Source organism: Camelina sativa, chromosome 2 (assembly GCF_030686135.1).
Source record: "Camelina sativa cultivar CO46 ecotype springtype chromosome 2, ASM3068613v1".
Lineage (NCBI taxonomy): Eukaryota > Viridiplantae > Streptophyta > Magnoliopsida > Brassicales > Brassicaceae > Camelina > Camelina sativa.
Genome location: NC_141881.1, coordinates 21565131 through 21578600, shown reverse-complemented (window position 1 = coordinate 21578600; position 13470 = coordinate 21565131). Strand labels below are relative to the sequence as shown.

At 36.0% G+C, this 13470-nt stretch overlaps 1 protein-coding gene across 1 annotated transcript; it reads right to left on the bottom strand.

Annotated features, from left to right (window-relative positions):
* Positions 1 to 1031: 1031 nt before the first annotated feature.
* On the bottom strand, positions 1032 to 3788 carry LOC104727554 (scarecrow-like protein 8). The gene has a single exon (XM_010446652.3). The coding sequence runs from the start codon at positions 3145 to 3147 to the stop codon at positions 1147 to 1149; it is 2001 nt and encodes a 666-aa protein (XP_010444954.1). The 5' UTR covers positions 3148 to 3788; the 3' UTR covers positions 1032 to 1146.
* Between the last annotated feature and the right edge of the window lie 9682 nt (positions 3789 to 13470).

Here is a 13470-nt window from a genome sequence, read left to right as displayed (position 1 = left end):
CCACTAGGCCAGCACATTCTATATATTTGGTATTATTACATTACATGCTTGATCAACAATTTTCATCTTTATGGCTCAGATTCTATCTATGTGATATTGTTGGCAAAGGAAAAGGAAGATCGAACAATCCAATCAAAACACTCGCTCAACACGGTATTAGTTGCGTATATTAGAAAGTAATCATCTTAATTAACCAAACAAGAGATTAATTTAAGAAAAGAGGTCTTTCAAAAAAGATTTTTGCATATATTTAGCCGCAAACAGCTTGCACCAAACAATAATAATATTATCTTTTCTATCTAAGGACCAAGTTTAGTTATCTATAAACTATGCATTAAATTAATATTCCAAGGACACGGAGTTTACAAGTCTCGCGTAAAGAAAAATAGTTTTATAGAGAATTTCACAAATTAAATACTAAAATAGTAGTAGTATGAAGAAAGAACATCGAATGCCATGGGAAATGGACCCATCCATCGCCAACTTTTATTTTATTTTATTTTTTGTTTCCTCTAATTTCCAAAAAGTAAAAAGAAGTTAAAATATTGTTTTCTTATATTCTCACCAACATATTCACTCACGTTAAAACCAAGTCCAATCATAATTATCACACGCATACATACAAATACAAGTTACAAGTTACAAGGCCATGTAGTTTATTTGCTTGCTTGTTAATAGTATAAAAATAATTAGCAGGTATAATAATAATGTCTAAAGAGAATCATTAGGATTTGTCAAGTTGTTATTGCCACACCTGCAAGATTCTAGTACAAAATTTCCTTAGATATTTATCTTTTTTAGGGCATAAATTCTGTAATATCTTAGTCATTCATTCCAAAGATATATTATTACAATACATAGAACCTTAAGAAAATTCCATAAAACCCAATCACTCTTTCTTTTATTATTAGTAAAAATATGGCAAAAGTCCTTTTTTCTTTGTTACATAAAGATTCCTTACCTTGCCTTTTTTTTTCTTCTTCGATCCTCCATTTATATATATATATATATATATTAATACACTTTTCGAAAATGGAAAATCACAATGATTATAATATCAGAAATATCCTGGAAAATTAATAGCAACAATTATTATAATAATAATATGGTAATTATAAGAAGAAAAAAAAAAAAGAGAATGTGAAGTTAACGCCAAGCGGATGCGACAGCGAGTGTCCGTCCCATCCACCCAAAGCACACACCTCCGTTATCTTCTTTAACGGTAAAACCCGAGTGAACTCGTTTTCCGTTACTAAGTCGGCTCTTCATCGACTCAGCTATCTTCTCACTCGATGGCAACAACTCGAACCCCGCCATGCTCATCCGCATTCTCCATTTCCCGAACACCTCACACCGCTCTATCCGATCGATTCCTTCGCACGCCACCGCGTTTATAAGCTTTCTGCCCATCCCTTCCTCGACTTTGCCACGGTCCAAATTCGAACTAGGAACGGTCGACTCCACCGACTCAAGAAGCGCACCGTAACACGCGCACGACTCGCTCACTCTCCCTAAAAACGGCGCCGTGTTAGAATTCATCTCCTGCTCCACTATAGTCACCACGCGCGGCTTAAGTCCCTTCACTCGCCGGAGAAGCTCGTCTCTCGGGTTCTCCGTGCACACGCTCTCGTCCGGAACACGATAAAGCTTGAAAGCTAAGTTCACAGCCAAAGGCTCGTCGGGTTCGCATCCTAGCGACTCACGGCTCAGATCACCGAGTCTTAAACTCGCCACCACGTTGAAACTCACGGAGATACCGAGTCGATCACCGAGCTGACTCAACAGATCTCCGACGGCTTTCAACTTCTCTTCCCCTCCATCTCCGACCACAAACCCCTCGCTGTTCGTTACGACGGTGATCTTAACCACCGGAGTCTTCGTACTCTGTCTCTGCCCCTGATTGATACCGTTTCGGCGCGTGGAAAGCGCGTGTAGAAGGTTAACGTACTGTCCACCTTCTCCGATGTCGAAATCGATGACGTGGAGGTTCATGATCCCTTCGTCGTTGTTTCCGGCGGAGTCGAGAATTGCGAGATTCGCCGCCATGAAGCCGAGTTTGAAACAAGGAGAGAGCTCGTAAAGCAATTGAGTCGAGAGCAAATGCTCCTTCCCGTACAATTCAGTCGCCGGAGAAGCTAATCCCTCAGCCGGATTATTATTAATCCGATGACGAAGCGCCGTCACCATGAAATCCACAAGCTTCTCCTCCGAGTTCCTCCTCAAACTCGGCGTCTCTGAAACACGCGCTAGTAACTCCGACGCTATCTCCGTCTTCCCTTCCGCAATCGCCGTCGCGATTTCCATAACCGTTTGCCTCGTACATACCGATGCCGTCGTCGTCATCGTTGAAGCTGTAGATGGCGAAGAAGACGAAGAAGAAGAGCTCGGTGAAGAAGACGTAATCGGGTTCGGGTTCGGATTCGGAGTCACGAGATTTTGAATCCAATCGGAATTTGAATTAGTGATAACTGACACGTCATCATCACCACCTCCTCCTCCTTGTGCATCACTCTCATCCTCGTCATCATCTAAAAGCTGTTTCTCAAGCTCTCTTAAACTATTCAACATGTTGTTGTTGTTCTCCGATTCACGAACCCGGTTTTGCTGAACAGGTTCAATACAAGGAACGCCGGTTAACGTCATGTTATTATTATCATTACCCGACCCGAATCCCATCCGGATCCCACCAAATAAACCTAAATCCGGTTGCTGCGTCGTCTGAGACCTGAGAACCGGTAAGCCGTAACGCTGAGAGAAACTCATATCATTCAACGACGTGAGATCGATCACTGGCGACGGAGATTGAAGATGGTTCTGATAATTCCTTGGCTTCACGGACCTTAGAAGAAACGCGTTGAGAGCTGCTTGGTTATAAAACGGTTGTTGCTGTTGATGATGTTGCTGCTGAGCCGCTTGAAAATCAGCTAAAGTACGTTTTCCGGCGAATCCATGACCGGCGGAGACTCTGTTCCCGATCTGATCAAGAAAAATACCAGGAATCTGGTTCCTATACGTCGGTTGAGGATTATTATTGTTATTACTACCAACGTTGATTACAGTACCAGGACCTCCATGTATCATAGATCTACCACCACCACCGCCGTAAAACTCCGGTCCACCACCGCCTCCGGGGAATCCAGATGACATTTTTTTTTCTTTCCTCTCAAAAGTTAAGAAGATAAGAGAAAATAAAGAAAGAGATCAAAAATTGTGAAAATATTACTGAATTTTGATGAAACGCATGATAAATAATAAGGAAAGAGAGAAGAGAGAGATTAGATACTCTCTGTCTCTGAGAAATATGTAGAGAGAGAAGGAGTTGCTTTCTCTTATGGCATTTTGAGGTGATAGTGACGATAATATAAATGGAAAGAGTAAGTGGCTTTACGACCGTTGGATCAGATTTTTAGATTTATGTTTTTTACCCTTGATGAAATTAATCGGACGGTCAGGATTCCTTGTTTGAGACTCCTCAAACACCTGCATCTGTCTAAATAGTTTCGTTTCACCGTTTTCTAACCGAATGTTTTCTGTCATTTACGAAACCATTGGGGTATGATTACGACACGTGTTTGTTTTTGGATAGATCTGTGGCGTTGGATTGTGATCACAGTCTGTTACGTTATAAACTCTGTGTTTGGTGTGTGTGTGTATGTAACTGAGTTTGGAGTTTGGTCTTTTCAAAAAATTTATAATACTTTGGGGGGGCTTGTGTGGATACCCTTTGTTTTCTTTTCTTTACTTTTTTGGTAATTTACTTAACAAAATTACCGGGTAATCTCGCTAGGATTATCTACCACGTGTCGGTCATTTACTTGCATTTGCATTTGGAATACTTCTTTTTTTCTTTAAAAATATTACTGTTATATTTTAGAATATTTTTGTTACTGTAATTAAATAACATAATATTTTAGAATACTTCTTTTTTTTTTCTTTTAAAATATTACTGTAATATTCTAAAATATTACTGTAATATTTTAGAATATTTTTGTTACTATAATACTTTAGAATATTTTTGTTACTGCGCTACTGTAAAGAGATCGGTTCTACAATATTTTTGTTACTGTAATTGAATTCGAGTGGTTCAATTACAAAGCGTTTATACTGATCAACATTAATTAAGAAATAAATAGCAGTTTTAAATTGCGCATTCGAGTAATAATAATAGTTGTCACCATTACGGTAACAAATGTTTTCCAAAATATTTACAATTAATAAAAAATACAAACTTTTTTAATTTGGAAATAAATAAATTTTAAGAAATATTACTTCAACAAAAATATCCATTTTTTCCCAGACAATGATATAACATGTGTTAGTTTGTAATTTTATGTTGTTGATTGTTATAAAGAAAAAATTCATCACTTTAGATTTATTTTTTGAAAAATTTAGCTTTTAGTTTAAATAATCATTTTCTTTTACTAAAACTTTTAGTGACAAATTTCAATCACCACAAAAGTTCAAACAAAGATATAAATAAAAATAATAATATCAGAATATGAGACACAAAAAATGCAAAGAAGCAATAAAATATGACTACGGTTTATCAAATATATCGAACGAAACAAAATTTAATAATGATCATAATAAATGATTTATTATGAATGTTGTGTAGATATTATAATTAACAAACTCTAATTAATATTTATTCAAATTCAAGTGAGTGAAATAATTTTTTTAAGAATATAATTACGTTCATCGACAAAACTAATTTCATACAATCGTTTTCAAAATTAAGAATTTTTTTTTTAACTCTAAAGATCGTAGTTGGACGATACTTGAACTGCCTTAATTTGGATAGGCAAAACATAACAACAAAATTCACTTTCCAATTGAACCGCACATCACCGTTCCACACCGCCTCACAAATATTTCCTTTTGAATTGTTACAAAATGCGGATAATGTAGATATACCACACTTCAACGCATTTTTACATGTCACCGTTCATAAATTCAAAAAATACTATTACTGATCTTATATATATAAACAATACTTATTTCTAATTGTATTTTGACATCTACATTTAAATTGGATACTCGAAATTATCATTGAATTACTTATAATTCTGTGTAATTAATTATTTTTAGACATTAGTTAATTTAAAATATAATTAAGCATAGCACAATATTAATTAATTTTATAAAGGTAGATAAGAATTATTGTAATCAGGGTAATACGATTAAAATACGATTCTAATTTATAACTTGATTAATGTTTCCATCATCTTAAAATACGATTCTCCTCAAGAAAATTAAACAAACAAATGAGTTTACAAAATAAGAATGAACAAATCCAACTATACCATAGCATTACATGTAATGTAGTCTATCTACCTAGTACTGTTTGTTACACATATGTTTAGGAAATCTAATGTGACAAAACACAAAAGAAGAGCTCAGTTTTTGTGTATCCTTTGAACTTAAAATAATAACAAAACCCACTTGGGTTTCAAAGTAGCATCATATTTTCACATGCAAGTGCGATGTTTCCGTTTCGTACCATTTTTTTTTCTTTTACCTCTTCCGATAAAACATAAAACACTGTCACAAGACAACTTTTTAATTCTAGTAAGTTAAACTCTTTTTTTCTTTAACTTTTCTTCTGTCGTAAATAATAAATTGGAAATTGAGAACGTTTTTCTTATTTTCTTATGGCAAACTGTATTAAATTATATGTTATATTCATCACTTTTTTATTGTGCCAATTGCAATAATTAATTTTAAAAGCCATTAGCACGAAAATTATGTTCTTATTATGGTCATAACCAGGTTGACCTTTAAGAAAGAAAAAAAAGATCGCCGGCAAGAAAAATAAAATTGTATTAATCCTCATATATATTAAGCTATCTCGAGTTTTATAAAGTTCTCATTTTTTTCGTACTTTTTCAAACAAATAATTGGTTTTATAATAGCCCTACCTTCCATAACTTTGCTAAAGTCTTTAACAATATGTAATATATATACAGAGACACACAAGAAAATGGATGGGAAAAAAAAATATAGGTTTCAAATTGCCTATGAGATAGAGGGACCCTCCAAACTTGTAGAAGCAAATTGCCACTTTAAACAACTTAAGTTGGCCCTATCGAAAATCCAAAAGCTGCTTATTTAATATTTAAAGGACATATTTGAAAAAACAAGGATTAAAAGAAAAAAAATGGTTTATTGGGGACTAAGAGTTATGGGTTTGTTCATGTACTTTTAAGAAAAGGTTTGAACCACAAACTTACATGTCTCTCTAGTTATATATAATTCAGAATTAATTGCTGTACTTAGTTGGATGTACATAGTTTTGACACATATTAACATAGTAGAGATGCTATTGATTTGATACATAGGTACAAATTGCATAATAGTCTAATAGTATTGTTGCATAGCTGTTGGAGATGGAGAGAAGAGATAATCTTTTCCATTTAATATAGATTTTTAATTGGTCGTTTAAGCTTTTAGTTTTCATTAATAAAAGCGATTCAACAGTTAATTTTTGTTAACAACTCTTTAATTTCTTCGAGTTGAAACAGTAAAGCTTTAAAGAAGATCTCATTGCGAAAGAATATATTACCATCATCGATGAAAGCATTGTAGTGAATTAGTATATAAAGATATGGAACATAATGAGAATTGGTGAAGAGTTCGTCAGCTTTGATTCTATTAATAATGCAAATTATATTCTATTGCATTTAACATCAATCTCTTGTCTCCAATGATAGATCATTATATAGTTTTATTCCTAAATGTTTTATATGTGATCAAACAATTCTCCCAAGCTTTCGTAAGATAAAACCACAACATAAAGTTTTTGACATTTTCTTGCAGGTTGCGTGAAGGCAAAAACCTAATGAGTAACAATTTCGCTTAGCAACTATATATCATTTATAATACTTTAATTTTCCACCTTAGTTTATATTTTATCTCTTGACTATGCTACTTTAGTTTATGTTTTCTTAATGATCTCTTAAATCTAGTCTCACCACGTGTCTTACTTGTGCCTTGCCTAACTCGAGTCTTCTCCACCATATATAATAAGGGGTTGTTAACACAAATACGGAGTTCCAACCAATTTTTTTTTTCTGTTATAAAGGAACTCTAGCTTTATTAGTTGTATTTGTGTATAACGTAATCTTCTTCATGCATGCTAAGTTAATATTGGTTGGTTAAGATATGTAGACAAATACATCATTAAAATATGTGATCCCCAATTAAAGCATGTAGAGTTGTGGCCTATCACCCAAACTTAAGAGCAAACCACACATGGCAATTCCATAAACCCAAGTTCGAGCGTAGATGGTTTTGGACTTTTAAGTTGAATGAAAACAATAATGGCTAAATGATGTGATTAATATAGAAATATAAGGTCATCTTTATTGAGGGGTACTAATTCAAAGGGTTCTTTAAAAATATATATATAATAATGAAAAAAAAAGAAACAAGGGAGAGAAACGGTACTGAAGTTACCAAGGAAAGCAACGTTACTCTTCTCAAATAAACATGTGTCTGCTTTTAAATGGCTATTATTAATTAAAGGTAATAAATATATATAAATAATTAAAATAATATTTTTTCTTTTTATTAAAGAAACGTGACAACGTTGTTCCAGTAATGATGTATAGAACTAAAGATTATAGGATTGTACCTTTTGTAAGGGGAATAGATGGATTTATATTGGAGAATACATACAGACGAAAAGAAATTAAAAAGTGAAGTTGACCAGGTGAGGGCTGGTTATCATAAAGCAAAAATATGAAAGAGTGGGTAGGTCCTGATTTGGTGGCGGTGGTCGACTGTTCATTCATACTAACCGGAAATTACTGGTTATAATCGTTTGATTTTTTCGGCCGTAAAGCGACTTAAGAAAAACAAACAACTTTAAACTTTCTAATCAATGCAACTGATCCCAAAATTACATTGTGAAAAAATAACAAAAATTAGAACATAATATATAATTAGTAACAAAAACTACTTAAATCTGATTAAAAAAACCATTTGAATTTCACATCAACAGGCTCTAATGTGTCTTCTTCTTCTTCTTCTTCTTCTTGATTTTGGCGTGAGATTATAGTTAACACAATGCCATATATATATAGTATTGACTTCCCGAACAAAAAGAAAAAGATATAGTATATTGCATGTGATGTACTAATACTATAGTCTAAAAACTGACTTTTTCTCGTAAGATTAAAAATTTCGTCTTATTGCAAAAATGAGAAATCGAAAGAGAAGAGAGACTAGTCAGTTTGAACGGTATGGGGCTTTGGAATTGATTACGGTTAGTTCTCGTTCTCTTTCTAAATTGACCAAACTGTTAGTATTTTTGTAGAGCAAAAAACTGGTGAACATGTTACTTGTGTTAACCCAAAAAAAGAAAAGATTTACATAAATGAGAAAATACTATAAGAGAGCCACGAGCTTCTCGATGATGGAGGAGTTGATAGAGAAGCTTACCGTCGCCACACGAAATCCACACATTTCTTCTCTCTTGTTTACATTTCTTGCTTTCTGCAATTTGTTTTTCCACGTGTCCCAACCATTACGTTTCTTTTATTTTCAGTGCTACAACAAAAACTAACCTGTTACCGAGTACGAGTAGGTAGCTATGTTTTAATTCTATGTGATGCACCACATTTTTTCTTCAACTATAAACCCTCTCTACTCATAAAACTAGTAGAGAATTTTCTGAACTTCCCCATAATAACTATCTAAATAAGTATTTACTAAAATTACTTTTTTGTTTTGTTTTTATTTTATTTTATTTTTTATTATAAAAATAGGCAAACAAAAATTCAAATTAAGATTTTGTGAAAACAAGACTCAGTAAACAAAATCATATTTTCCTATATTAGTTTCCTTTCGATTTTGAGATTTGAGGAGACTGGGTCTTGACATGATGAGAACGAAGATTCCTGCAAAAACATGCCCATATAGTAATAGATTCCTATATTATAGAAGAAGAAAAAAAAAAACAAAGAAAAAGAAGGTAAAATGTTTCATTATGGACACACAAAAAACATCAATGTCATCAATTTGAAAAAAGTGCATTCCAAATTATGCAGTTAACTTAAAAATATTGATCAGTGTGACTTGACTTACAAAAAGTCTCGAAGTCGAAAGTATCTCCATATGCACAAATACTTTTACCGAGTCTTGTTAATGATACTTATTCATGTTATGTAAACATTACATCAAAAAGTCAGGGTGGCCGAGTGGTCTAAGGCGCCAGACTCAAGTTCTGGTCCTCTAACGAGGGCGTGGTAACAATCCCACTTCTGACAATTCTTTTTTTTTTATAGTTCTCTCTTTTAAATCAGACATATGGTTTATTAAAAACTTCAATTTATAGTCTCTTTTTTTTTTATCTGTTCAAGTTTGTAACAAATTTTATTATTTACTGGGCGTGGGTTCAAATCCCACTTCTGACAGTTCTTTTTTTTAGTTCTCTCTTTTAGATCAGACATGTGGTTGATTTAAAACCTTCAAATTATTGTCTCTTTTTTTAGTATTCAAGTTTGTAACAAATTTTATTATTTACTTCTACATGTTCAACCTAACAGGGTCCTATAACCGGATGTAACGAAGTTTTGAATGCTAAGGAATATAACTAAACAAATCAAAATATTAGGTAGAATCCAATTCAAAATGTACTTGTGTTTCTAACAAAACTCCACTTCTGAAGACTCATACTAGTGTAAAAAGACAAATCAGCTAAAAACAGAGAAAAAAACAAAAATCTTTAATCAAGCCTCGTGAATGTGAAAATCTCATTTATAGTCGGTCACAAACTAAGTAAAGAGATTGATTAAACAGCAGTATCAGCTATTTTGCTTCCTAGGCAAGCGATATCCACCAAAAACACAAGCATGGTCACCCTCACAATTGTCAAGAGGCAATATCTCTGTTGGTTTCAACTCTTCCATTTGCAGCTTCTCCACTTCCTTCTGATACACTGTTTCTGCTGATAACTTTGAGTCTATACTATTCGCCTGAAACAAATTTTTAAAAAAGCTTATAAGTTAAACGAAAAACAATACACACTGAAAAAAGAGAGAGTGATTTGATTTGAACCAACGGTTGCAAGTTTGTTTACATACGCTTATAGTAATCATAAAATGACCTCCAGGTTTGAGGAAATATGATGCATTGGTAGCTATGATCGTAGCTTGGTCTGGTTGATTAATATCACATAATATGATATCAACCATGCCAACAAGCATTCTGTATTTAGCAGGATGTCTAGCATCTTCAATGATTGGGATAACATTAGTTCTCTTCTCAGTCATGTTCACCAAATCGCTACCACATATATGAGAATGCTCAACAGCGTAAACACATCCCTCCTACCAATCAGAAAAGCAAACATAAGTAATATACAGAGAAGAAGAAAAAGGTTTTAAGGTTTAGGGTTTCACTTACATGGCCAACAATGTCGGAGACATGAGATACAGAGTATCCGGAAGAAGCACCAAGGTAAAGAACTTTAAGACCAGGTTTCTACAGTTTCAAGAAACAAAAGCGTTTTTATTAGTTTCCAAGAACAGAGGAATAAAAGAGATTGTTACCTTGATGATGTGATGAGACTTACGATCCAAATGTTATCAACACCAATGTTAATAGCAGCAGCTAACTTAGATCTATGAGGGTTCCAAACCCTGTATTCAACTGTAGATCGATCTTCGTTCTGAACAAAGATTCTCTTCTCATCGTAAATGATTTCACCAGGAACTAAGTTTTTGGTGACAAGAGCATCTCCTTTACTCTTGGCAATGAACACTCCTGCGTGCCTGTGTGGCGCCACTAACACTTTGCCTCCTCCCTTAATTCCTCCGCCGGATTCACTTCCACGGCCTCTTACGGCACTTCCTCCACCGCCTGTGGCTAAACCTCTTCCACGGCCACCACCACCACGTCCTGAAGCAGTGAGGAATCAAAATAGTATACGTAACAAGCAAGTCAGCTAGAGATATTGTGGTAAAACGAATTTCGAATAAACGCAACCCTATATGTTAGGTCGAACAGAGAAACAAGTATAAATAAAACGGCTTTTAGGGTACGTACTTCTTTGGGGATGTGTCATATTTGGTATAGATCGAGAGCGACGGGACTAAAAGGAAGAAGCGAAAGCAACAAAGGAGAAGATTGATGAAGAAGTTGAAGCTTTCGTGATTAATGCTTTTTTTTTTAGTGGAGGCGTTCATAGGGTTTTAAGAATGTTTTTTTTTTTTTTTTTTTTTTGACATCACAGTCACCACATTTTATTAAGCTGGTTCAAATAGGCTAGCCTATGAGCTATCCATTCCGGGACCTGAAAACTTACATGGGAAATAAGAACACCACGAGCTCTGGCCGCTTTTGCAAGTCGGTCTGCTCGGACATTATTTAAGCGAGGAATACAACCAAGAGAAAAATAAGAAAATCTAGCACGAAGTGTCGTGAAAACGTCCAATTCCGAGGCCATTGCCGGCCAATCGTTCGTAACATCGAGGACGGAAGCGAGCTCGCTACAGTCTGTCTCAAAATGAACTTCCATAAAACCTTTCTCTAGAGCATTCTCCATAGCCCATGTAAGAGCCTCCAATTCCGCATGCAGCGGCGATAACAAGCGTGGTAAACTCTTAAGACCTACAAGAGGTTGCGAAGACCCTTCAAGATAGAAACCTATACCTGAAAATGAATCCCTCGGAGCCCACGAACCGTCCACTTGACAAGTTACCGATACTCGATGCGCACTTTGTACTGCTGAAAAAGATTGGGAAGGGTACACCTCGTCTGCCTCCTCCTCTTCGTCTAACAGCTGTGCAAGCTTCCACCTTTGTGCTTCCGCATTTGCGATACTGATGGACTCTTGCGGCCCAATGTCCCGATTATTGAATACTTTCTCATTTCTCGCCTTCCATATGTACCATACTAACCATGGGATCATTTGTAGCGTAGATGCATCCAGTCCCAAATCTTGAATTCGCCAGAAAAGAAAGTCAAAATTAGCAAAGAGTGAGTCACACGGGAAAATTCCCGGATTAGATGGTACACCCGAGAGAGCCCAAGCTTGCAAGGCGGGGGGACATTTGAACAAAACATGGTTTATGGTTTCTTCAGCTGCACCACACCGTGCGCAAGTCCGATCTGTCCCGCAATGACGATCCACTAAGCGGCTACATGTGGAGACACACCCTGACACGGCTTGCCAAATAAAATGTTGAATCTTCCTTGAGGTTTGCAGCTTCCATGCGTAGCTTTTTAACTTGGTGGTACTAGGCTCCAACACCATTTCTTTGTCATTATTCTGCAATGTGGCCAACAGGTAACCCGATTTGACCGTGTATTGGCCTGATTTAGAGTGTACCCAGACATAGTCATCTAACTGGAAAGTGCGACTTGGATTTAGTCCTAAGATAAGAGGGATGTCCATATGATCAATAAGTTCCTCTAACTTTTCTACTCTCCAACATTTTGTATTGAAATCAATCAAGTGATTAACATACAAATGGGGGTCCTGGACCGGGTCTCGACTCACCACCGGACGTGCCGGGATTGTTGGGATCCAATTATCGCTCCATACTTTGGTATTAAAGCCAGATTTAATGTTCTTCCTGAGCCCATCATTTAATAGAGACTTTGCAGCCATCATACTTTTCCACCCGAAAGACGGGGAACTTGCTGTTTTTACCTCCAACGGATTTGAGTATCTGAAATATCTACCTTTGAGGACCCGGGCAAGAAGAGAGTCAGGATACCGCAAAAGTCTCCAGAGCTGCTTTGCTAACAATGCAATATTGAAATCTTTTAAGTCCCAGAAGCCTAAACCCCCCTGCGAAAGAGGAACACTAATCTTTTCCCATGCGAGCCAGTGTAAACCACGATTGTTCCCTTTGGTGCTCCACCAGAACTTTGCAATTGCACCTCGCAGTTTGTCGATGATTTTTTTTGGGAGGAGGAAACAAGACATTACATATGTTGGGAGGGCTTGTGCAACTGATTTGATAAGAACCTCTCTCCCCCCTTGGACAGGAACTTGGCCGACCAAGCATTTACTCGATTATTTAGGCGCTCGTGTACATATGAAAACACTTGTTGTTTGGACCCGCAAATTTTTTCAGGGAGACCCAAATACATGCCCATTCCGCCCTCCTTTGCGATGCCAATCGCTCGCTTGATGTCAACTTTTAAGCTGTTGTCCACTTTGCTCCCAAACAAGATCGCTGATTTCTCTGCATTTAGTTGTTGGCCTGAAGCCAAATCATATATATTGATGATTCGCAGGAGCTCCGCACATTGCGGGATATCAGCTTTACAGAAAAATAAACTATCGTCTGCAAAGAGTAAGTGGGAGATAGGAGGGCTGCCTTGTGCAATCTTAAGCCCTGTAATTCTTCCTTCCTCTTCAGCTCCCTTGAGCTGGGAGATTAGGGCTTCAGTGAGGATAATAAACAGAAAAGGGGACAAAGGATCTCCTTGACGAAGCCCCCTAGATGGGGTGAT

Coding starts and splice junctions, on each gene's coding strand:
- LOC104727554 (XM_010446652.3), bottom strand. CDS start 3,147: ATGTCATCTGGATTCCCCGGAGGCGGTGGTGGACCGGAGTTTTACGGC.